The sequence below is a fragment of the Kryptolebias marmoratus genome, linkage group LG17 (genome assembly GCF_001649575.2).
Source record: "Kryptolebias marmoratus isolate JLee-2015 linkage group LG17, ASM164957v2, whole genome shotgun sequence".
Classification (NCBI taxonomy): domain Eukaryota; kingdom Metazoa; phylum Chordata; class Actinopteri; order Cyprinodontiformes; family Rivulidae; genus Kryptolebias; species Kryptolebias marmoratus.
In genome coordinates, this window is record NC_051446.1 from 22,921,791 (window position 1) to 22,948,233 (window position 26,443).

At 41.5% G+C, this 26,443-nt stretch overlaps 1 protein-coding gene across 1 annotated transcript in view; it reads left to right on the forward strand.

Moving 5' to 3' along the window:
* The window catches only part of si:ch211-216b21.2 (heparan sulfate glucosamine 3-O-sulfotransferase 3A1), a 36,901-nt gene extending 27,022 nt beyond the window's left edge, over window positions 1-9,879 (forward strand). The window contains exon 2 of the mRNA XM_017434304.3: window positions 6,244-9,879. Within this exon, the coding sequence (XP_017289793.1) occupies window positions 6,244-6,865 (622 nt within the window). The 3' untranslated portion in view covers window positions 6,866-9,879. The remainder of the gene's footprint in view (window positions 1-6,243) is intronic.
* The last annotated feature ends 16,564 nt before the right edge of the window (window positions 9,880-26,443 follow it).

A 26,443-nucleotide genomic window follows, 5' to 3' on the forward strand; every position in this document is an offset into this window, starting at 1 on the left:
ATTTTCAGAACTGAAGGCCTTGAAGGAATGCATATCGCCTGCTGACTTTCAGCGGCAGGCAATAATAAGGTGCAAGTTAACACGTGTTTATAAAGAGGAGCCAGGAACATGGAAGTGTTTTATACAATTGACAGAAAATAACAGTTGATTTTAGTGACTATCACCTTGAATTTGAGAACAATGAACTACTGATCAACATGTATCAGATGGATATCAGTTGTGTTGTCAAGGCTGAGTAACTCAGAGTGCAGTTGTCATGTAATAAGAAGGTGGAGGATTTTAAGCTGAAGTTCAGCTGTGCAGGCAGAGACGACACTCTGTGCATGGATTATAAATCCAGTGGAAGGAAAGAAAGAGGTCTGGAGGGTTGCTCCTTCACAAATGAGATCGTCAGAGCTTTAAAACGTAGGATTATCCTGCCGCTGACTTGGAGAGAAGCTCCCACCTCTCACCGTTCAGCCTCAGTTAATGAAGGCACTCATGCTTTGTTACTCGCTGTAATTCATGCTAAGGGAGGTTCAGTCGGAGTTTACAGAAAACTGTCTTTCTCTGGTGTTTCCATAAGTTCCCAGATAAATTTTCTGTGGCCGTTAACACACGAGCATCCCATCTAACATGTTCTCCTTGGGGTCACTTTATGCGTGGCGGCACTGCCGGCGATTACAGCCCACAGGGCAGGTAAAGGACTGTGTTTTCACGCAAGGTTGACAAAGCAGTACGGCTCCTAGCTGAAAGGAGTGGGTTTTCCCACCACCGCACGTTGGTCATTACTCTAAATCACCCCCTGCTTCCTCCTCCTCCTTTATCCCGTGACCTCCGCGAGCATCCACTGACCTGGAAAATATCTGGTGAGTCCGAGCCGCCGAGAGTGGGCGAGCTGGCCCATCCTTCGCCTGCAAACAGCAGAAATATTGAGCCAATTACAAGATTATTATCTTGTGGTGGTGGCAGGGGCACACTGTGGGAGCGTATTTATGCCTGCCAGAGCTCCCTGCTGGAAGAAGAAAAATGAATCAAAGGTTGGTGGGGGAGAAGCGGTTTGCCCACTTGCCTCGGTGTTTTTACAACTCACTTCAAATTGACAGACATTGGCTGAGATCCAAACTCCTCTCTGAAAGGTCAGGGCTAACAAGAAAATGGCCCGGTTGGAGCTGATTGTGTTTTAACATTTTGCTCGATTCATTTCATGCCACCGTATTATGCGTGAACATGATTACTGTAAAAAAAAACAACATAAAAGCGTGAGACCTTCTGGTGCCCTCATTTGTTTTCTGGTATCGTGGTGAGACATGAGTCAGAGCTGTACGTGGCTGCAGAGTTGAGCTGGTCTGCAAGTAAAACTCATTGAGTGGAGAAAGCAACGATGCATCAGACCCTTTATTTCCAAGTTTATAGACAAGCTTACAAAGGACTCATTGAGTGATGTAGTGCCTGTTACGCTGAACACTGGATTTGTGTTTTATAATAGAGCCGCCAGAGAGAGTCTTGGCATCCCTTTTCCTGCTAGTTGGTTCCATATGAGAAAAATGATGTACAATTACAATTTGTAATGTGCTGTCATGTACACAAACTGTTTGTTTTGTTATGTTCTAAACATCAGAGTCATTTTTAATATTTGTCTTGCTTCACTCCAGCACCTGAACGTACGCCAGAGTGGTGAAATTGATTTAAGGCGAATGTGCTGTGTTTGGGGTTGCGTCTTGTTTCCTGCCCGTGTTTCATGCGTCAGCGTGCTCTGGGAGTTGTGTTTCTGCGGCGCCGTTAGGACATCAAAGCTGAAGCTGGAGCCGCAGTAAATCTGAAGCGCCTTGTCATCTGTTACATCACCTGCCGTACCGCTGCCACTGAGGTTTTCTTTGGATAAAGCTGCACGCTGCTGCTGCACACTGGAAATAAATCCTCGAGTCTAGCTCATTTACAGTAAATCTCAGCGCTCACTGCCCCGTTTTTCAAGCAAAAACGTATCACAATCTTGGTTACACATTGATGCACTTTCGGCTGCTCCGTTCTGCAGAGGTCACCACAATGTTTTACACTGGAGTCAACCTGGACTCAAACCCACAACCTCAGGGTTACAAAACTGTGATACCCATGCACCCTTGTTTCAAGGAAAAAGAAAAAAAAAACTGAATTCCTTAAGAGGATGATGCTGAAAAGCATCTTACACAAAATAAACAAATAACCGTGTTTAACCAGAAAATTTCTCTCATGACTGCACTCCACACATGCACCTGAAACTATTCTCCCAAAACCTATAAAATTTACATCAAGCTGAATACACAAGTAGTTTGACTTTCTATATTTCCAAACAAAGCTGCCGTTATGTTGTCTTGATTACAACATACCTCCCTGACCCTGAGAGTCTCCCACAGAACAGGCTTAATGCACACCATCAAATATGGATGCTTCCTTTAGTAACGACTCATGTCTTTTTCATAACAATAAAGTCCTCATTTACAACAAGAAGATGTACTTTTATGGGCTCAAGTTGTTCCCAAATCAGCTTGATCCCAAACTGAGCAGGACAACATTCAGACTACCTGCGTGTTTGGGGTCCTCAGTTTATCAATAATTATTGTCTTCTTGTCGTTGACGGGTCAACTTGGTAGCCATTGTAATCCCAGGCATTGGTTTTGGTCTAAAGCACCATGGTACAATTCACTCAGGACTGCAGGTGCGATGAGGCAGAGCTAACAAGAGATGATGGGAGACTTGTCCATGTTCCTCTTTACACAAACGTCCCAGATACTGAGGACTGAGGTGGAGCGACGGTCAGCCATGCAGGCTTGTGTCGAGACATCGGTGCACCTTTGTTGGCGCTGTTGCTCGTATCAACCACAGACCTCATGAACTGTTCCTCAAAGAGAAGATCCACCAAACCACAGTAACTGGACTTGACTATGGCTTTTAGATCACTTCATACACTGAGCTTCACAATGTCTGGAATAATCATAAGAAGAACAGACGAAGACATACATGTCCATTACTTCATCGGTGTTGGTTTATAGCACCTTTTGTCTCAGCAGTTATATTGTACTTTTAATATTGGGCTCTAATCTGTGCATTCATTATATATCAGATCTTGTAAGAGTTTTATTTTTATACTGAAGTCTCAAAGCTCGTTGATAACTGTGAATCTTGTTCGTTGGTGACACCAGTTCTCACTCACCCATGTTTTATCAGAAATCTTTGGTGTTACTATTTATAACCCAAACCAGCACATTTGGACCATGTTTACAAACCAGATTAAACTAGATAACATTCAGCAGGAGTCCCTAAATGTCTAAACTAGACGACATGAGACCATAGTTGTCTGTTTTCTGACTAATGATTCAACCTCATGGGAACATAGAACATGCAGGTTCGTTGCAGAAGAAATGAGTCAGCTAAAATGATTTTAAAGTTGTCCAATAATAAGTAATTAAACCTGACCATTCACATTTTATCCCACCTTACAGTTGTTGCTTCAACAAGTTCCCCCAAAAGAGGAAAACTAAAAGGTTTACACTACTACTCAGTAAATTAATTTACAAACTAACACCAACATGTTGCAAAACAGTTTGTTTTTTGGTGCAGTGGCCCTCGTGATCCATTTCCTTAAAGTTGACATTGTTGCCCTCTACTGACCCAACATGGTTATGTCATCGTTTGTTGAAATGTTTGCATTCTTGTCTGAACAGAATTGTTTTTTGGGGGGGGTTTCCAACAAAGAGGGAAAATATCTATTTTAAAAATATTTGGTGTAGCATAATTAAGGCTTTAATCTGTTAAGTTCTCTCCTGTCCTTATTTGTATTTTTCGTTCCTCCTCCAAGCTTCAAATGCAGAAATTGCTGGTCATTGAAATTTGACTTTCAACAAGATGCAGCTGCAAATAACAGCAGCTGTAATGCTTCTGTAGGACCCGATAAAACTCCTAAATCCTGTTTTTATAAAAAAGGACTGGCATTCCTTTAAGAAATGCACATCGCCTGTCGCCTTTCATCCCAGAGGTTCAGATAAGATCCATCTTATGTTGAGAAATGACAGTTTGAGCCTCTTTGGTCAAACCTTGAACATAACATTATGCACAACCTCACAACATGTCAAACTCAGAGTCAGCTTCAACCACACCCAATTTTAGCTTAATATCTATAAAATATAGCCATTTTTGGGTTCCTAATGTCAGCTGGCTGTGGCAGCCATCTTGAATTGGGCTGCTTGAAGATGTTATTCACTTGTTATTACGTCCTGAAAGTTTCTTTTAAACCCATCCAGTGGTTCATGACATATTTTGCAAACAGAAATACATAGTTGACTTTAAATAGTTAATTTTAAAATGTAATGTTTGTTAGTGCTCAGAATATATGTTGGAAAACAATTTTAGCTACTGCCACACTAAATTTTAGAAAAATAACAGAGAAATTGACTGAATTATAGCCATTTTTGTGTTTTTTTTTTAAGTTAGGACGATAGGTAACAAATTGGCAGGTGAGATAACAGCCAAGGGGCCATTTTAAACAAAAAGTGTTATAAACCTCACAGAATGTGTGTCTAAAATAATAACCAGTAATGGGCTATGATCAAACATAAGAGCTGAAACACAACAAAAACTGGCTAGAAGCTTAATAACGTGGCAGACAAAGACAAGCTGACAGCTAATTGGATAAAAATGGTTGAGGAAATTGATTTTTGTTTCTCAAGTTTGTTCTTTTCGACCTAAAACAACCATTTATCTTTGTGCAGACCTCATCTACCTCAGCTATAATTGTCAGATAAGATAATTATTTTATCGCACTGATTCCTACTATATTGTCCTGTCATTGATTGTGTCAGGCTAAGAGGTGTGTGTGTGTGTGTGCAGGTAATTACAAACTGAAAGCCTCAGGGATCACATAGTTTGAGTTTGTGTAACGCTCAGTCACAGCAAACATCTCCGTTCCTGGTTTTCTCCCATGTCTGTTAAACGGAGCGTGATCGTCCACCAGCTTCAGAGAGACAAAGACGAACCATGTCCGTTGTCCTAACTGGCGGCGGGAAGCTGTCCCGTGATCGTCTGAGCGGCGCTGAAGTGCCGAGCACTTCGGAGATCTTTTTTAGAGATCCTCCCTCCTTTGGGGTCTCAGCAGTTTTGTCACAGGTGACAAACTTTTGGCGCACTCAGCCGGTGCCGGTGGCCGTCCTCGCTCTGAAGCAGCACCAACCGAGCAGATGAATTATTGACGGTTGCATTCTGTACTTTGGTGAATTTTAAAGCTGTATTCTGCAGAGACTCTAAATGGTAGAGGGAGGGTGTCGTTAATCATTCATGAACTGCTTTTACCCGCTTTGCTTAAGGTCACTATCCTCACTGCGACTGAGCGAAGGAGGAGTGACAGAGAGGGGAAAACTGTGCAGAAAAAGACCAAATATTTTGCTAAATGCTCATGTTTTAATCTAAGGAGCTACTTTAGTGGAACCATGTGGTTGGAAATAGGAGAAAGGATTTGTCGTTTGAATTTAATTTCATTGGGATAAACTGTTTAGATAATCAGCTTGTCTACACTTTGTACTCAAAGTAATTATTTAATTCATGAAACAAAAATGCAATATAAATACTGAGCGCAGAATGGCTTTGCTGATTTAGGTATCATTATCATTGGGATTATTATTGTTTCTTTAAAGTTTTAGAAGCTAAAGTAAATAACTGTTTCTTATATGATCCTGTTTTAAACATTTATAAACCCTTTTATATTAGTGTTTACTGATGATGCGTTCAGTGACAAACAGGTAATCAAAGTTTCCTTTTTTTTTTTTTTAAATGTACTGACATTTCTGTGACGTTAAGAGAATTATATAACTTGTCGAGATAATTTGCAGGTAAAAGTTCTCATTTTTAAGGTGTAACAAACGCAGGCTGATTTGAAGGTAAATCTGGGAGGAAATCATGAAAAGTCTGGATTATTTTCACTCTAAAATGAAAGAATGAAATACTTTTTCACTTCAAATATGAACTTCCTGTTAATGAGGGACTATGATGTCGGGGGTTTATGCTGCCTTTCAAGCACAAAAAAAGCAACATTTTTAAAATATGTGTGCCGAAATATATGAGAAATGCAAACAAAGACTTTCCAGTGTTATTCTTGATTGATTGGATTGAAGTTTATCCAGTTGAAATGTTTGTTGATGTAAAAGGAGTTTGTTAACTGTGACAGATGCTTCAGTCAAAGCTGCCGGTCAAATAAATATCTCGTTTCCTCTTTCTTCCTTTTTTTCCCCCCTTCAGGGATCTGATGCCAAAGACCCTGGAGGGCCAGATCACCATGGAGAAAACCCCCAGCTACTTTGTGACCAGAGAAGCTCCAGCGAGGATCTCCGCCATGTCCCGGGACACCAAACTAATCGTCGTAGTGAGGGACCCGGTCACTCGAGCTATCTCAGACTACACGCAGACTCTGTCTAAGAAGCCTGATATTCCCTCTTTTGAGAGCCTCACCTTCAAAAACAGGACTACGGGTCTCATCGACACCTCATGGAGCGCCATCCAGATCGGCATCTACGCCAAACACCTGGACAACTGGCTGCAGTACTTCCCCATGGAGCAGATCCTCTTCGTGAGCGGCGAGCGTTTGATCAGCGACCCGGCCGGAGAGCTGGGCCGGGTCCAGGACTTCCTGGGCCTCAAGAGGATCATCACAGACAAACACTTTTACTTCAACCAGACTAAGGGATTCCCGTGCCTCAAGAAAGCAGAGGGCAGCAGCAAGCCCCACTGCCTGGGGAAAACCAAAGGGCGCACCCACCCGAACATTGATCCTGAGGTGGTGCAGAGGCTACGGGACTTCTACAGACCCTTCAACATGAAGTTCTACCAGATGACCGGACGCTTCTTTGGCTGGAATAACTGAATGTGGGCTTTTTTGTTATTATTTGGTTCTGTGGAGTGCAGGAAATGCTGCAATGGACTCTTAGGAACACACGTGATGGAACAAGACCTCTGGGTTTAAAGTTGTTTTGTTATGAGAATAAAGTCAGATCTGACATAATTTAGTTTTTTGTTTTTAAAACAATAAATATATTTATATAACTTAAGAAGTCATGAACACGTATAAGCACAGATATACTGTCTGATTAGGTTTGTAATCTAGAAATATAACACCACTCTGACAAAATATTTCATTTATTTTTACTTTTTGGGCTTTATTTAAAATGTCTGCATTGTTTTTATGTTGGGCTTTTTGCTCGGGGTGGAAATCTTTAGGTTCGATGGTTCGATTCCAACACGGAGGGCTGTGATGCAGTTATAAAACCGTTGCACCCATAATCCTGAGCATGAAATCTCTCAGACCGTTTTACTCGACGCTACAGCACGAAACAGTTTTCATTCAGACAAGATTATGGAAAGTAAACTCTTAAACAAACATGGCCGCCACTCGTCTCGCTGCTGCACCTGTCTGCTCTTCTTGTGCCCCTTCCCTCTCTTTTTCGTGTTGGCGACACTTGACTGCAGTCGTTCCCACGACCCGACTGCGCAAAGATTCGGCTCCAGAAATTCAAACATGTTGGGACTGACTGCGACTGAGCTCGGGTCGGGTCCGTTCACCTCACACACACACACACACCTTTTGGGATCTTTTAGTTTCTTTACAGTTCAGGAACGGCTGCGAGGCTCCAAACTGTGAAACACGCAGCACCACCCCTGGTCTTCACCCACTGACTGCAGACGCTTGGCCTTTCCAAGAAAAGTTTGTCATTCACTCCCTTTGCCGACTTTGACATCCACTCCTTTAGCAGCTGCAGCCTGGAGCTTTCCGTCTTCCTCCTTTTTGTGGAAACATAAATGTGGCTCTTGGCCCTTTAACTTTACAAAAGCCAAAATACTTCCAAACACCGGCTTTTGTTGTAAAAGGAGCTTCTTATACGTCTCAGTTAGCCGTGTAGCTCTCGTCTCTGTAAGCAGTCAGAGTTCCACCTATTAACATGAAATAATAATCAGTTTTTGACTATTTTGAATCAATTGCAATGCATCAAAGACTAGATTGAATTAATAAAGCTTTACCCTTAATTTTTCTCCTCAAACTCTGATATTTTTATGTTATTATTGGAATATCAGACCGTTTTATTCTCAGTACTGAGCTAATGGATGTTCATGACTTTTTTCTCATAAAACTGTGACTTTTTACTCTTTTCTGAAGCTTGTTTTTCCCCATCAATGTTCCTGCCACTCCTTGGTCCGCCTCAGATATGCAGTAATTCTCTGTTCTGAGCTTCTTCTCGTCTCCTCATGTTCTTGTTTTTTCTTTTTTTTTCTGAGCTGTTGAACGATTTGCATCACGTCTCCCTGAATGTTTTGAAGCAGCTTTTGTTTCTCAGTTTGAAAGTGAAGCAGAGATTATTGTTTGTGAAATCAGGGGGATTTTAATTTGAAATGAAACCTGCTCTATGAGTTAAAGTCATATTTTCAAACATGTTATTTTTTCAGCAAGAATAATACAAGAGAGGAGAAAGTTTATGTATTTATTCAGAAAGTGAACAAGCAGTTTGTATTTTGAATAACTCTTCGATTGTTTGCTCTCTGATTATTCTGCTTCGAGTTTTCTTTTAAAACGCCTCAATTTTCAAGTCACTCTGTGTTTTGTTTTGACGAAAGTGATGTGGGAACACTTGAGTTCAGTTTTAGAGCTGTGAGTTTGTTATTTCAAGGCTCGTTTCCCCACCTTCCCTTAATGAAGCCACAGGCAGAGACGACACTCGCTGTTATTTAAGCAACATGGACTCCGACGGAGGGGAAGACCTCCAAACGGCCTCAGATTTCCCCAACATGCCTCCTGGTGAAGTCAATACACTTGATGTCACTGGCCCTTTTTTTTTTTCTTTCTGCGAAACCATGCGGAGGTTTGTTTTAAAACCAGGGAACATGAGAACAACGGTGGAGTTGTGTTCCTCGTTCCTTCTCCTAGCAGTGAGAGACACGTTTAGAAAGCTGATATGCCTGAAAATATAAACAGTCAGCAGTGTTTTAGGTATCAGAAGGTCTGAAAGGTGTTCGTCACCGAGCTGACGGAGCTGTCTGGAATGATACTTTCTGATGCAACGTTGGCTTTTTAAAGCACTCCTTCAATAAAAGATGCTCTATGTAGACATTGTGCTGTGTTTTTTTGTTTTTTTTTTTTACATTTAATACCAGATCTGTTAAAATAATAACCGGATGTTGAAGTCCTCGCAGCTTTTTTTGAATCTTAAAAACATAGGTACAACTTTTTGGGGTGTCTGCAGATTTGGGGCAGCACTCTGCTGTGTTTTAGATCCAAACATTCATTTAGTGTTTGTATAAGAAAGTAAATATTCTGATCCTGCTGAGGACTAAACACTCGTGGAACAAACTCTGGATTGGAGTTTTGAGATTTTGTACAAGTTTTCTGCAAAGGGAAAAAGCCACAATCATATCTAAGCTGTTTGACTTTATTTTTTCTGTATTAAATTCACTAAAATGGGGCTCAGCTTGTTTGCAAACAAACTCATAAATCATCAACATGTGTTCAACAAAGATGTATCCATGGACCATTTTTATTTACTCTCTATATCAGGCTTCTTTCACCTGCGGATCTTAATGTAAAATTCAATCGTATGCAGACGATGTTGTGGTTTATGTAGATGGTAACAGCAGGTGACGTGTAGAGAAAAGGCTGTTAAAATGTCAAACCATGAGGATTTGAGTACAGGGAAAACGTACACGTCAAAGATTTGAATTTCTTTCTTTTTGTGGATCATTCGCTGTAACTAATTGTTTTTGATGGAAGGACTTTTTTAGACCTTTTAACTCTAATAACTCAACGGAAGCTTTTAACAACAGCTTCTTCTGTAAACTCATTCAGTACTCAGCTTTTAAGCTGCATTTTGGCAGAAAACGCACTTTCTCTAATTATTTTAATAATTTTACCTGATTTTTTTAGCTTTGGCATTGACCACATTTGTTATTTCTTCATTGTTTTGTGCAGTTCAGTTTTTATATTTAGTCCGTTTGCATTATGCTGCACATGAGACATTATTTTTCATTTCATCTCTTTATTGGAAAGACAACAAAGACAGCTTGACTTTGGCAAAGACACAAATCCAGTCGGATGATTTGCTAAAAACAGAAAGGACGGTTTGTTCAAAATATCCAGTATGAGAAGGAAATGGTCAAATCCAAGCTCATGCTAAACTACAACATGCAGAATATAAATCATCGTATTCTAATGTTTATTACAAAGCATTTGGTTAGATAAGTCAAAGCTCAAACTGTAAAATGCTGCACAAAGTGCATTTAATCTGTCCATGTGACAAATAAAAGCTCCATTTATTGAAAACTGCTCCCAATCAATACAGAAACAAGAATATCAAGTCTGAAAAGCCAAGAAGTCGTGTTCAGACAGACTCCTACTGTACGTTGACTCAGTTATAAGAAATATTTTACCAAAAACAGAGTTGATCCTAGAAACTGCAGAAGTGCTGACAAATGTGAATTATACAGTATGTTGATATTCAGCCTGACAAACAACCAGTCTGTCCTGCAGAAATCCTAAAACGCTTGTGTCGACTGACAGCGTGCTGAAAAGATGTCGGCGCTTTATAGAGCGCTGGGAGCAGAGGTTGATGTCCATTTGTTGACTTGTTCGGTCTGCTTGTTATTCCTCCCTGAGTGGCTCGGTGATGGTTCCTCACCCTAATGAGAAGAGACAGTCTTCGTCCTCGCCACGAGGTCTCAGAGGGACGGCTCGCTACGTCCAGAGAAGAAGTAAAAGACAACATCTGCTGCCAGAAGACGCACAGACCACCTTGTCGGAGTGAATTCAGCTCAGGATCAGTGGCACGGTCCTGGGGAGAACGTGAAGCTTGTCACCGACCGCATGTTCATGGATTTTCTTTTTTTTTTTCTGCCCCTCTTTTTTTAAGCTGCTGCAGAAAGACGAGCATTTCTGCTTGCTTTGCAAAGCTCTTTGATCCTTTCTTCTTCTATTCCCCCCNTCCATGAGCTTTGTTTACTCGTTCCATCATTACATCATCCTCCGGAGCACCTGTGTGGAGTCACCTGTGCACAATTAGCCCGCACACACTCCCCTCTAAGTCTAACTAAGCCCCCCAAACCCCTCTCCGCCTGATCCTGCTCTCCTCACACGCAGCACGCAGGTGAGCTGTGTGGAAACATCTGCCAGCGCTGATGCCAAACTTTAAGGCCGGAGCTTCAGGCAAAAATGTTGCACAGATTAAAAGACGTTTTGCAGAAGTTGAGATGTTGGTGTTGTTTATGATGCTCAGCTACTACCACAACAAGTTGGTTGTGTTGTAGCCATTTTGTGGTTCTTAACTGGCCATGGCAGCCATCTTAAACAACCAGCTGTAGACGTTCACCCAATGATTACTCTCCAAAAGTTTCATTTAAATCCGTCCAGTGGTTCATGGAGAATTTAGCAAAAGGTGCAGCAGACAAATGCATCTGCACGAAAAGAGCAAAAATATTAAAGCCGGGCAATAACAACTGTCTTAGTGTGTGTGTGTGTGTGTGTGTGTGTGTGTGTGTGTGTGTGTGTGTGCGTGAAGTGCCCACAGCTTCATGGCCCGTGAAAAATTATAAAGGGATTAAAGAGAGATTGCTTTGAAGAAAGATAGCAGCAGTGAGAAATCGTGCATGTGCACTCCATCATACACACACACACACAGCAGATGTGTCTTCATCGCGTCATAAGGAACACACACACTGACCCTTGTGATTATGAGCATGGCCGCCCCCCCACAGAGGGACACGGGGGGGATCAAACCTCTGTGTCCTCTGGTTCAGATGAGAGAAGCCTTTAATCCGGGGTCTGCAGCCTGAGCAAACATCTCCACTGAGCGCGCTCCGTACAGAACCCCGATCAGAACAGCGCCTCTCTGGGTCCAGGCTTCATTTATTTATCAAAGGCTCAGTGTGTTTAGGAGAAATCCCAAAACTTACAGAGTTTAGGTTCACATCTGGTCCAAGGTACTCCTGTTTTATCCTGTTTTTGCACATGTCTGCATCTCTCTAAAATATCTCATGAACCACTGGGCAGATTTTAATTCAACTTTCAAGACATCAGCATTGGATGTCCCTCTACAACTGATTTAGTTTGGAAACTAACCCAATTCAAGATGGCTGCCACAGCCAACTGACCTTTGAAGACACAAAAGTGGCTACAATTCTGCCAAATTTGCAGTTATTGTGCTAAAATTTTATATGGTAGTAGCTGAGAGTGAATCACAACACATACTCCAAATGCCACTCGTTGTGAGAGATCCTTGGTTAAGACTTGACTTTATCATTAACTATTTGCCTGTTAGCAAAATATCTCATGATGATGCAGCAAAAACGAAACTAAGTACAAAACAAACTAAAGCCAAAGGCATAACAGACTTTAACGGCAGACGTGAGCGGAACCAGACAGCAAACGAACCAGCGGGTAAATGGAGGAGACGACCAGGTTTTAAAGGCAGAGGATAATTATGGGAAGTGGGCACAGGTGAGTGATTGCTAACTAGGAGCAGGTGGAGATGGGCGTGGCAGGTAAACAAGTGACTGACTGAGGAGAAATGAATGAATGACAGGAACACAAGCTATACAAAGACAAAACATGAAAACAGTAACCCCAAATAAAACCCAAATCCTGACAGAAGTCAGCTCAATTCAGGACGTCCACCACAGCTAATCAACATTGGCCAACCTAGAATTGACATACCTTTATAGGTATAGGGCAGTGGTCTCCAATCCTGGTCCTCAGGGCCACCATCCTGCAGGTTTTACTTGTTCCTCTGCTCCAACACACCTGATTTGAATCAATGGGTGATTAACAGGCTTCTGCAGAACATGAAGAGGTGATTTAACCTCTGAATCAGGTGTGTTGGAGCAGAGAAACAAGTAAAACATGCAGGATAGTGGCCCTCGAGGATCAGGGTTGGTGACCCCTGGTATAGAGCTAAAATTTGGTGTGGTAGTAGCTGAGAGTCATTCACAAAATGTACTCAAAGCGTGACATCTCAGGGTATTGCATGAGATTAGGACTGTGGTAGACTTGATGTAGACCGCCTCTCACTCAGGGGATGGATGGATGGATGGATGGATGGATGGATGGATGGATGGATGGATGGATGGATGGATGGATGGATGGATGGATGGATGGATGGATGGATGGATGGATGGATGGATGGATGGATGGATGGATGGATGGATGGATGGATGGATGGATGGATGGATGGATGGATGAAGAGCCTTTAAGGAATGCTCATAAACAAGCTTCATTAAACATGCGTGACACAATGTACTGAAGAAACAACCCATCGAATCATCTTTTGGCAGGAAAAGTGCTCACAGATTTTTCATTTTCTCTGAGTTTTCATTTTTTAAATTTCCTTTTAAACCACATTCCATACGTTCCCCTCGAGGTTCTGTGGTCTGCAGAAGACATACAGAGAAAAAATATTTACTTATGTTACAGCAAAATGGTTGTTTTTAACTTGAAAATAGTCAGAGATGAAAAGGCGTCTCACTGATGGTTTGTGTGCTCGTAGTAAACCACGGGATGGCTCTTTGAGCTGTCGTCGCTGCGCCCCGGAGTGCAGCAGACAACACATAAATTAGCAATTAAGATGGTCTGGGAGGCAGGACTGTTTTAGATTTTGACTCCTCTGAAGAGCCCCGTCTTCACAATAAGCTGGTGATAATTGCTCCTGTTTGTGTTGAGCCCAGACACAAGTCTAAACAAGACGACCAGATCGTCTGAGGAGCTTAAATGTTTTCACCAGGGGGAGAAGTTTGTGTTTCCGTCAGCGCTCAGACCTTTTAGTTAAACTGTCACACACTGCAGGGTGGACAAATATTGTGACGTTTGTCACAGTTGCAGCTCTGATTATGAGTCCAGAAGCAAAGTGTGGTTTGAAGGTAGACCAGCGTTTCTCCAGAATATCTTCTTTTGTCATCTGTTGCTGATTTTTAGTCTGAGTGAGTCTTAGTCTGAGTCCCATTCAAGAAGGCCACCACAGCTAAGCTAACTTAGCAAACAAAAAACGACTGTAACGCTATAACTATAACAGGTATTGACCTAAATTTGGTGCAGAAGTAGCTGAGAGTTATCCCCAACACATACTCTGAGCTCCAACTGGTCATGAGAGATCTGTTTTTAAAACTTCTCCATTAATTATTGGTGTCAGCAGAAAACGATCTTTAAATGATTCACCTTTGGAGTCACCCTGATTCAATTGAGTCCCCTTTAGCAAACACTTAAATGACTGTAACTCAGTCAGTTTTACAGATATTGAGCTAAGATTTGGTGTGGTAGTAGCTGAGAGTCATATCCAACAGATGCTTGAGGTGCTAACAGATTGTTTAAAAGATCCTGATATCGTGTGTCATTGTGCATCATGTTATTTTTAAAAGAATGCTAGGACTTTAATTGTTAATTTGTCATTTTGACTGGCTTTTTGGGCTGTTTTGCAACCATGTAATATTAAATTTAAAAAATATTTCTCAAAAAACAGTAGCATGATCGGAGATGGACTGTTTTCTGTTGGATAAGGGGTTGTTAAAAAAAATCAAATTAGCCTGGTTGACCTGAAACAAATAGCTTTAAATAAATCATCACACACTTTTTCCTATTCAGTGCACAGTTTCTGTTTGCCTCATGAATAAATGAAAAGTCCCTCACTCATTACAGACACCGACCCATCACACTCACACACACACAAGCGCGGGATCTGGACAGCCGCTGAAAAACTCACCAGAAACAGACCTCTAACACCGAGAAGTTTCTTGAACTCTTTACACAATTAACAACCAGCTGGATGTTTAAACATGCCAGCACAGATTAATGCACGCAGCACTATGGGTTTCTTTTTTTATTCTTTCCTGTGGTGTTGTTGACGTGGAGCCAAGAAAAAAAAAATCCAAAGGTAAAAGGAGCTTGTTAATTATTAAAACCGTCAGAGTGCCGCGGTGCTGAGTGAAGGGACAGCATGCAAACACTACAGCAGAGAATTTAAGGCTCCACTAAGTAATTATTTATCACCTGAGGCTACAGCTGTGGAGACAAAGTGTTACTGAAGGGAACCAACGTGATGAACTGGCCTGACCTGTGGGAGGTGTTACAGACTGATTCAATATTACCCCTCAGAATGGAGCTTTTGAGGTTGGGGAAACTGGAGCTGCGGCTGAGGTGAATTTATCTCTTTACTCAGCTCATTTAAGTTTCTTTTCAGAGGTGTAGGAATTGTTAAATTGTAAGCAACCTGTAACATATAACATACGTCCCACCCTGACAAATGGGGGTGCCACGGGGGGGTCATTGTGTGTGAGTTGTGTCGAGAGCAAACAGAGGCTCCCAGATATGACAGCCGCGGCAGTTTGTCACTCTTTTGTTGCCGTAGAGGTGTTTAGGCGTAATCAGGTGATGGATTCGCTTCTGCCGGAGCCAAAGCAATCACTAACGCAGAATGGATGTTCGTTTACACACGCTGTCGAGTATCTCTGACTTATAATTTACATTTGCGTGTGATGTAATGCTCTGCACAGTGCAGCCTCGGTATTTAAAAGCAATCATAAAGTATAGATTTCCTCAACTTTGGGCCTTTCTTTTTCACTTAGCCTTTGTTCAACAAAAAAAACTTAAGTGAAACTCAAAAATAAAAAAAGAAATTCATGTTTTTAGAACCTAATTTTTGCCGTACAGTCACAATACTGGCTTTAAGAATTAATTAAAGGCCGAGCATTTTGTGAAGGATGCCAGAGTTCATGCCAGCGTGCTGTTTAGTATTGTCTTGCTGAAATATGCAAAGCTTTCCCTGATAAAGACTCAATGGGAGCATATGCATGGGAGCAAATATGAGTTTATGAAATTTGCAAATGATTGCATTCTGCTTTTATTTACATTTTACACAACTTCTTCTAAAATTAGAGTTGAACAATTACCGCTGTGGATCTCTTACAGGGTGAATTTAGCAAAAAGGAGCTTTAAATAACACAAACAGCTACACTTACGTCATGGTTTACCCATCAGCTCATCAGTTTACTCTGAAGGTAAATCAGATCTAAGGACACTTTAGCTTTCATCTGCTAACCTGTCTTTTTCAAACAGTAAAAACATTTAGCTTCAGAGGTTTTAGCCTCACATTTGGTGTGTGTTTCGCTCACAGTTCAGCTGAATAAAACCCACACCGGAGCAGTGGAGGCTCACCTGCAGGCAGCGATCTGACTGCTGCACCCAGACACATTCGCCTCGTCAACAGAAATGTTATCTTGCAGAGCAAAGCAGGCAAAATGGAAGAAAAGCTGATAATACTGTGTGCTTCAGATGGGGACTTTATTTGAGAAAAAACATCCAATAGTGTACTTACAACTCTACACACTTGAGTTTTCCTAAAAGAAAACAGTTTATGCATGACAATACAAGAAAACGACTATGAAACAGATACTGCCGGCATTTGCATCTTTGTCTGTGTGCACATGCAGCACAGAGCATGTGTCAAACAGGTAAGTGATCCAGGTGGATGGCAGCGGAGGGGCCGGGGTGTCCCGTTTCAGGCAGCAGCTGCTGAGCGAAGCTGGGACCCTTCCCCTTCGTCTCCTGTAGTCCCGGGCTCCGCTCCTCACTGTCACCCGATCCCATCTGAACGTACACGAGAACAGCAGCTCCGCCGCGTCACAATGGAGCTCTTTTAATTATCAGGGACAGTGTCCTCGCTCGGGCGGAGGCCGTCGTGGAGAGACGAGCAGCTCGGGCATTCAGGCGTGCAGCTTCACTGGCGTGGTGATAATTGATCACATTATAAAACTGTGTACATGACACAAAGGCCATGTACCCCGACTGTCACACTGGAGAGGACTGGCTGCTTCCAGCAACTAAACATGTGAAAGCAGCCTTCCTCGAAAGAATGTGATCTGCCCGCCATGTGATGAGGTTTGATCTCAGCTTTTGCCTCACCAAATTTTTGTTTTTTTATCTGTAAAATTTACTGAATTATGGCTGTTTTTGTGTTCGTTAAGGTCACTCAGCTGTGGGGTTAATCATGCATCCAATGATTACTTTCTTGGAGTTTAACTAAATGCTTTCATGAGATATTTTGCTAACAGACAGACAAAGGATCGGCTGCCTTTCGTGGAGGAACGTAGTAGAAATGATTCTTCAGATACGAGCAGAGTTCAGAAGTTTAAAACATCAGCTATAAAAAGAAAAACAAAGTGTTTTTGTTCTTCTCCTGCTGCGTTTCTTAGTTTGGTGTCACAAACTGTGGCCTGAACATGAAGCAGTGCAACAGTCACATTGTATGAAGTGACACGAGGACATTATATAGCTGCTGATGTGAAATAAAAGGTTAATTTGTTTGGCCTCATTTCCTTCGCTGACAGTTTGTTCGCATTAAGATAGCTGCAGAAAGACTGGTGGGATCCAGAGTGTGTTATTCTGATTGTTACATACGGTCCAGGCTTCAGAACCAACCTGAACTCATCCGTACCGGGTTCAGGAGTCGGGGATTCCATATGTGGGGCAAATTAAACGGGCTTTATTCTCCGGGTTTTAAAGCGTGGCCTCTTCAGCTCACCAAGGAAATTGAGTTTGCGACCGAAAAAATGCACTTTCCTCTTAACCCCCCCTGACCAGCCGTCACAGGCACACAAACTTTCCCTTTGAAGGCTAAACGGGCAGAAACAAGGGAGGATTGGCTGTTCTGCAGAGTTATGGAAGCCCTGATCCTATTACCCGCCTCCCCCTGAAAAAATGTGTCTGCAGGCCGCAGGAGCTTTTAACCTTTCTCTGCTCCGCGCTTTGATTCATTGAAACATGTGGAGCCACAAGGTGAGTCCAACTCCTGCCGTACAGTAAGCAGAGGGATTCCCTGGCTCGAAAAACCCAAACAAGAAGCATATTTTCTCTGATTTCCAAACAGAAAACACATCTCGGAGCATTTAATAGAAATTCCACATGGGTTTAAAATAGCAGGCCTCGGGCAGCTGCATGGACTGTTTGCCGATCACGCTTTAAAAACCACACATGCAGGATTTCTGCTAAAAAACAGATTTATGGACAGTTCTGAGTCAGATATGTTGTAATAAACAAAAACACATATGCAGCTTTAATTAAACAGCTTCAATTGAACAGAATCTGTCCAAATGTTTTGCAAATGTCAAAAAGAAACGGCACAGTAAATGAGAGAAATCACATTTTCTGTGAAAATACAGAGTGAACGCTGAGCTAAAGAGGCTGAAACTGAGTGGCTAAAGTTAAAAGAAGCAAAAAACTAGCTAAAAGCTAGAAGTAACAAAACACTGACTCAAAGCTAAATGTAGCAAAAAGGCTAGTTGAAACCTAAATGTTGCAGAACAGTACCCATTTGCTAAAAGTCACAAAAGGCTAGCTAAAAGCTAAATGTATCAGAATCGAAGCTAAAAGCTAAAAGTAGCAGGATGTTAGTTAAAAGTACCAAAAGAAGACAAAAGCAGAGCCAGTAGCTGAAGCTGAGCGATTGAAGAGATCTCTTCTTCTTTGAAATACAAATACTTTTAAATAAACTTAAATATTTTGCAAAGCATAAAAGTTACAAAACCCGAAAGTCAGAGCATCCATCTCCTGAATGAGCTGAACGGTTTGATGTATAAATGGCTAAAATTGCACACATAGATTGGAAAAAAAACAAAACATACTGTCATGATGAGTGGTGATGACGGAGAGGAACCCAGAGCGCAGACTCATTGTAAAGAAAATAAACTAATGAAACAAACGAAAACAAAAGCTGACGTGGCAGCAAACAAACAAAAACTAAAATTTAAAATACATAAACAGACTCGAACTCAAAAGACTAGAACCAGAAACACAGCACAAGGACATCAAACATCAAACAATGGACCAGCAAGGAATGGGAAGAGTGACCGGGTTTTTAACCCTGAGGATAACGAGGTGAGTGGGAACAGGTGGAATGATTGCAGAGTTGAGACAGGTGTAGATGGGCGTGGCTGACAGACAAGTGAATGACTGGGGGAGAGTGGAAATGAACATGAACAAGAGAAAAATCCAACCAAAACACAATAGAAACAAAACTAATATCAAAATAAAACATAAACAAAACTCAGGGAAAAAAGCCAAATCACCACACATACAGTAAAATAAAAATAAAAACCAGGAGAACAATGGCTGACTCAGTGGTGACGCATTAATAATCAGAATTCTGGTAAAAGTTAAATTGAATTAAATGGTGGTTATTATAGTAGTCGTCATTTACAAAGTGATGCCTGAAATTTCAGCTTAAAGTAATTTATCGATCTCATTTGAGGTGATTGGCTGTAACTCGTTTAGTTCCACCTAAAAGGAACTGAGATAAACTCCGACTGCACGCTGCTTCGTGGGTTTCACGAATATTTCACACCAGCCTCAGTCGCATGGATGTTTCAGGCCGGCTTGTGTGGCGGTTTATAACTTGCCGTGCAACTCGGCTGTAACGTGTTGGTTCAAATACCACGGAGAAGCTCTGAAAACAGGCATTAAAGTAGCCTAAATCCCCCCGAGTAGCTGTGTGCTTAACGTGGTCTCTGAAAGGTATCCAGCCGTTTATGTGAAACCAAAGCACTTCTTGATCAAAGGCTTTCAGAAGACGGCGAGGTGAATGAGGAGCCTTGTACGATCACTTCTTTTTTAGTCAGCACAGGAGACAGAGTGTGTGTGATTTTAGTGTCTCTAAAGACAGAAATCTTTCAGCAGGGAGAACGGATTAACACATCAAATCCAGCCTTTCAATCAATTGGGAGGTAATGGAGTGAAATCAGAAAACACGCCGGCTGCACGTTGCCCACACGCACGGCAGATTAGGGAGGCTTTCACTTCTGCACGCCTTAATGAACACTAATGCTTAGCTTTAAAAAAACACACACACACGAGTTAGGATTAACAATATATGAAACCAGAGGAAGGTGAAAACATGAAAAGAAATTAAAGACGTCATCTTTTGACCAAACACCAAACTTAAGCTCAGTATCTGTAAATCTGATTGAGTTGCAGCTAAAGTCACTTAACCTAAATCAAGTTGGCATCAAAAGTTAATCAGCCGTAGATGAACATTTAGTGATTAAAATCCATTCAGTGGTTCATGAGATATTAAGCTAACGCTACAAACACACAGACAGACAAAAAGTTGCCCCCGTTGAGACGCGTTTGTCCAATAAAAAGTGTGATAAATCATATCTGAGCTGCAGCAGAGTGTGTTGACCGTCCACCCGTCTCACTGACCATCCGGGTCAGAACCACGTCTCTCCGGTCTCTGCAGATAAAACTCCCCCCTCAGAATGACCAGCAGAGCGGCGTGAAAGAGTTTTAGTCCAGAACCATGAATATTAATTTTTTTTATCTCTGCTTTAGTTTTATAGGCGTTGTTCAGAAAACTAAAGTGGTGTTTAACATTCAGCTGGAGCTGCACTTTCAGCATCTTTTTACTACACTTCGGCACAATTAAAGCTCCTTGTACTTCAATTTAGATTTTAGATATCAGTAACTGTTAAAATGATAATAAATACCTTGCTGTGGAAAACTGTTGCTGCATCCTATTTTAGCACCAATAATAGTGTTGGAAGGTTATTCAGCAGGTTTGGATGAAAAAGACACAAACTTTGATGACACAATATATATATATATATATATATATATATATATATTGTGACGACCCTGTCAGGTGACTGAGCTGCAGCAGGTAGTTATTGGGAACACCTGATTGGCTGATTTAGTCTGGTATAAAAGGGATTATGGGTTATGGTTTGTCTTGGTTATACTAGTTTGGCTTATCTGGGTTTGGTTAACTTAATTTTTTCTTGATAGGTTTGCTTTTCTTTATTTTTCATTGCTTTTAAATAAATATTTGAAACATCGTCCTTGTGTCTTTTTACTCTTTGTTTTGTCACAATCCCTGAGCCAGGTTGTGACAATATATACACGCTTTTTGTTTATGTTAAGTAGAAAAATACAACACAAAATGTAATTTTAAATAAAAATGTATGTATTTTATGCATTGGTCCTTCTGTAATCTATAAAAGGCTTTTAATCCCAGGCCAGAGAGGATATATGATCCCTCCAGCAGGTTCTGGGTCTGCCCCGAGGTCTAAAATCTCCAAAGGGAGGCGTCCTAATCAGATCCCTGAACCACCTCAGCTGACTCCTATCGATGAGGAGGAGCAGCAGCTCTACTCTAAGCTCCCCCCGGATGATGAAGCTCCTCGTCTCATCTCTAAAGCTGAGCTGAGCCCCACAGAGGAAGCTGATTGTATCCAGTATCTCGTTCTTTCAGTCAGGATCCACACCTCATGACCACAGGTGAGGATTGGAACGTAGACTGACCAGTAAATTAAGAGTTTTCACCTTTCAGCTCAGTTCCTTGTTCACAACAGGCCGGAGCAACACCCTCATTACAGCTTGTAACTCAAAAATGGTCTATGTCTAAATATTTTATTAATAATTCTGCTTTTTGAAACCTTCTTGCTGAGAAGCGACAGCTCCGCCACTTACAGGGGATAAAAACAAGACGCCAAAAAATTTCTAACTAACTAAAAATTCACAAGTAACCAAAGATTATTCACTTCCTGAATGAGTTTTGCTTCATTCTTTTGTATATTTTTATGTTACAAATGCAAAATATGATGATAAATCTCATGCTTTCTAAACATTTTTTCATCCTTCGTTTGGAGGCAGAAGATCAGATTCCTGTTTGGCTCTGAGACCGAAGCTCGGTGTGTGATTGACGTGTGCAGTTAATGGCCGACCATGAAGTCTGTGGTGTGGCTACAATCCACCTTATCGAGTCACAGCTCGAGACCAGCTGTGGAAACACTTTGCCCCGCAGTTTTTTTCCATTTCTCCGACAGCATATCTCCATTTTAGCAGAACCTTCTCTATAAATCTGCAAAGTGCACGACAGCAAAAAAATGAAATTTAAAGAAATCTGCTGCAAAGAGACTGATGTTTAAATGTTAAATCTCATCACCTATTTTTAAAAAAGAATTTCTATTTACACTTTCAATCACCTTCCTAAGAGAACAATACGATAAAAGAGGCAAATCCTACCTAAAAGTCTCGCTCTTCTTATTGTTCTCTGTTCCGAAGGAACATATGGCCTCAACAAGGTTTCATTTATTTGTGAAAACTGAACCTAGAGGCAAAACAAGGCCTGGAAGTTTCCCTGACAGAGATGCATGTAACTTTGAGAGCAGAGGGCTTTAACTCGTGCAGGATTGTGTCACATTTTTGTTCGGCAGCAGATGGAAAGCGCCTGCATTAACGCTGATGGTGCCGCGATCCTCCGAGGGCTCGTTCCACTCGTTCCCTCTTTCCAAGCACTTGTGAAAAAGCAGCAATTTAAAAATTGTCAAAGCTGCAGAGGGGGACTGTGTGAAAACGAGATAAGACAAAACAACCGAGCTCAGCAGCAGAGCACAAAAGAGATTCTGGAAGGTAAACTGGCAGACCTCTCTGTGTCTGACTGTCGGACATATTGGGAGGGATGTCAGGCAATCGCAAAAAAATGAGCAAAAAGTGCTCAAACATTTTTTTGAAAAGTTTGAAATAAAAACTCTCTACAGTGCAGGAAACAAAAGAACAGTTGAGGGGAAAGCAAACGACTCGAAACAAAAATTCACAAGTGAAAAAGGTAAGTAATTTCAGGATTTGGGTTGTTTTTGTGTTGCTGGTTCATGTTTTTATTTTGTTATTTAGTTGCCTTCATGTTTAGTCTGGTTTCAGTTCAGTTTTTGCTTCTTGTCATTCACTTCTCCACAGTTTATATCTTGTCTTCCTGCCACGCCCATCTCCACCTGATCCAAGCTGTAATCACTCACCTGTGCCCACTTCTCCTAATTACGCTCCGTCTTTAGAAAAGCATGACTGCGACAAACCTACATTTTCCAAACTCCTCCGTTTCTGTCCTGCAGCTTTCCTGAATCTCTCTCATGATCATTTAAATTAAATACGTGCATCAAGAGCAGTGGGAGTCTATGGGGTTGGACAAATATATTCTTGGTTTTCAGAGCCTGAATGTGTGGCATTTGGAGAAATAATACCCCTAAAATAATACTGATATTCTGCACATTGATCAAAACATACAAAAGTGAAAAAGCAGTGTGCAACAAACTAAGTACACCCCAATCCTGCTGCACTTATGTTAGCTGTAATAAATTAAAGTAACACATTCTTAAATCTTCAGTTTTTTTGAGCTTTCTTGGTAACTGTTTGTATGAAGCAATCCTAAAGTTGCGTTGTGACTTAATGTCTGGACTTTAACGGGATTGATCCAGGTCGGGGGAGGCTGTTTGCCTCAGGTATCTAGGAGTTTTGTTCATGAGTGACGTTAGGATGGAGCGAAGAAGAATCAGCAGATCTGAGCCACGTCTGCAGTAATGAGAGCGATTCTCCGGCTTGTTGTATTTTTCTGGTCTGTCTACATTTCAACCTCACATATGGTCATGAGATATGGGTCATATCCAGGATACAATCTCTTAGTTCAGCGTGTTTTCAGAATATTTATCAGGATGTTTCAGGATCATTTAAGTGTTTCCGTTACTTTTTTTTTTAGCATTTTAAGGTGTTGTTGTCCATGTTCCCCACCTTTGTTTTCCCACAGCTACTCTGTCTTGCCTTGTCACACACACCTGCCACCTGTTTGTAATCACCTCACCTGTTCTCACCTGCCAATCATCCATCCCAGTATTTATAATAAGCTCACAGGTTTTACTCAGTCTCTGTCAGATCCTTGTACATAAATTTGCTGCTCAATTCTGCCTTTTTTTTTTTTTTTTTACACCTGCACGTCATTTATTAAATAACTTTGGAACTAATCTCGCCTGCTACCTGTTTACTGCACACTCCTCTGATTTGGACCCCTTCATGATGCCTCATTCCGTAGGTTTTTTTTTTTTTGAGTACATTCCACTGGCAGAAGACCTGAGGACAGATCCAGAACTTGCTGAAGGAACTGTATATCCTCTCTGACCTGGGGACATCTTGGAATCCCCCAGGAGGAACTGGAAAATGGGTTTCCTTCCTGGACCTGTTGTCCCAGCAACCTGACCAAACATAAGAGGAAGAAGATGGAAGAATGGATGAAGTTAGAGTGGTTTATAGTGATATTTTTTTGTTTTACAACCATCCTTGACCGTCTTTGTTCCAGAAGTCATAGACGGTAGAACACAGCTAGTTGCATATTGTGTTTTCTGTGCATCAAAAAATGATGAACTCAGGGTGTTGGAAAGCTGAAACTTTTGACCAAGCATTAGTAAATGATCAATTAGGAATAAGAATGAGTTGGATAGACACGATTCAAAATGACTTTGGCTGTCGGAGTGCATTAAAATACTGTACAAACTAGCTGATGCTGCTGTTCTTATTGGCAGAACAGTCTCCTATAAAATCTGTAATATGTCATTAATCTTATTCCCTGCAGCACTATATATAAAGATGTGTTTGAAGATGTTTGTGCTGACCCTTAAAATCTCCTCTCAGAGCAAGACACTGTGTGAGACACAAGCTTCTGGCTAAAGTAGACTGCTTAAAAGTTGTCAAAGGGATGGAGGCAGAGGTAAAAAAAAAAGACACTGAGAACATTTTGAGGCATAAAAGGTGAAGTTTTAAATCTGCATTTGCGTGGAGAGGAGCCAGAGCAGGCTGAGGGGCAGGGCCCTGGCACCAACACATAATCCATTTGTTCATGGCAAAGGCGTTAATGGTCGAGCAGCTCGGAGCCAAAAAACATAAGGGGAGCGCTTTAATCAAAACCTGCATACATTAGGGTTGCAGAACTTGGAGCAAACCTCACTCCGGACTCCTAATCTTAAGAACGACAAGGGGGTGCTACTCTAAAAACAAGTCCTGAGCGTGGAACTCGTGTCAGGAGGAAACGAGGGTATCAGAACGGCGGCAGGCGGCGGAGGCTTGAACACGGAGGCAGGATTAAGGCTGTCAATAGACCCCAGTGTGGCTGATCCTGTCAGGGGTTAAAGAGCAGGAAATCACTCTCACGGAGCCGCAGACTTAATGCCGTATGAGAGCCGGCTCTCGTTGACTTTCCTCTGGCGGCTGATGAGGTGTCTTAGCTGATGAATGCCACACAGAACTTTGGAGGTCATTTCCAGGACTTTAATTAGGCCAGGCACTAACTAAATCACACTTACACAATTGAGTTCTCAGTTATCTTCAATTAGGCTCAAGCGAAGGCCAGGAAACCTGATTAGAGTGTTTACCGTGGGAGTAGTCCCAAATTTAAAGGTCAGTGCGGGGGGATAATGGAATATTGGTTACCTAGAGTAGATATTGAACATTCAGGCAAAATGAAAAGTTATGGCTGGCTCTTCGTGGCATTTTATTTTTAGTTATAAGTGCAGTTGTTTAGGAGACTGATGCTGAGGCCAGACACACCCAAATCAGATTAACAGGCCAAATTTAAGTCATTTGACAATCTCTATGGAGAAGTTAATCACATTACAGCAAAGACCCCCCTCCTCCATACAGGAACCAGCTTTTTTTTATGGTCTCTAATTAATTGACAATCAAACCTGAACACCAACACACCATCTGTGACGAGTTATCTTACTCCCCGCTACATCAGTCTTGGACGCAGATCAGTCTCGGTTCAATGAAACTTTTTCTTTTCTGTGTGTTTGTCCGTTTGTAAGCAAAACATCTCATCAATTACTGGATGGATTTTAATGAAACTTTATGGAAATAGTAATTGGAAATAGATCTACTGCTGACTAGCTTTTGGAGTCAACTCAATTCAAGATGGCTGTCACAGCCAAGTGATCTTAGCCAACACAAAACAGGCGATAACTGAGTCAATTTTACAGATATTGACCTGAAATTTGGTGTGGTAGTAGCTGAGAGTCGTCCTCAGCTCAATGAGTCATTTTAGAAAAATAAAAATAAATTCATGACTGAACAAAGGGATAAAACATAAACATCTCAATCCGCAAAAAGCTAAATGGAATCTGGAGGCATGCATTCTTTAAAGACCTAAAATTATTTGATCCATTCTTGTTGGCACGGAATCTAAATTTTATTTTAAGTTTGGCAGGAAAGTGAGATTTTTCCATAATCACATATTTCAAGAATTTTGCAATGGTGATGCACCAGTGTTTGGGTTTTGCAGGCAACATCTATAGGGAAAGTAGGGAGCAGGTGGAAGAGAGCCCGGAGAGGTGGAGACTGAATCTGTGTGTGAATGAGAGGCAGGTGGAACAGGGAAGCTGCAGGACGTAAAAGTGGATGAGTTTATGTGGCTGTGTTTCAATAATAAAACCACCAACCATCCAAAGTTCTTGTTTTCCTCTCTGTGTTCATCTCCATTCAAACACCCAAACACCAAAGTCCATCCAGTCCCTATCAAAGCCTCGTGCAGTCAGAGAGAACATGTTTTCTTTCCTGCTTTCAGCGTTTTCTGAGCGACCGTGATGTGTTTCCCATGTTCAATCCCTCTCCCTG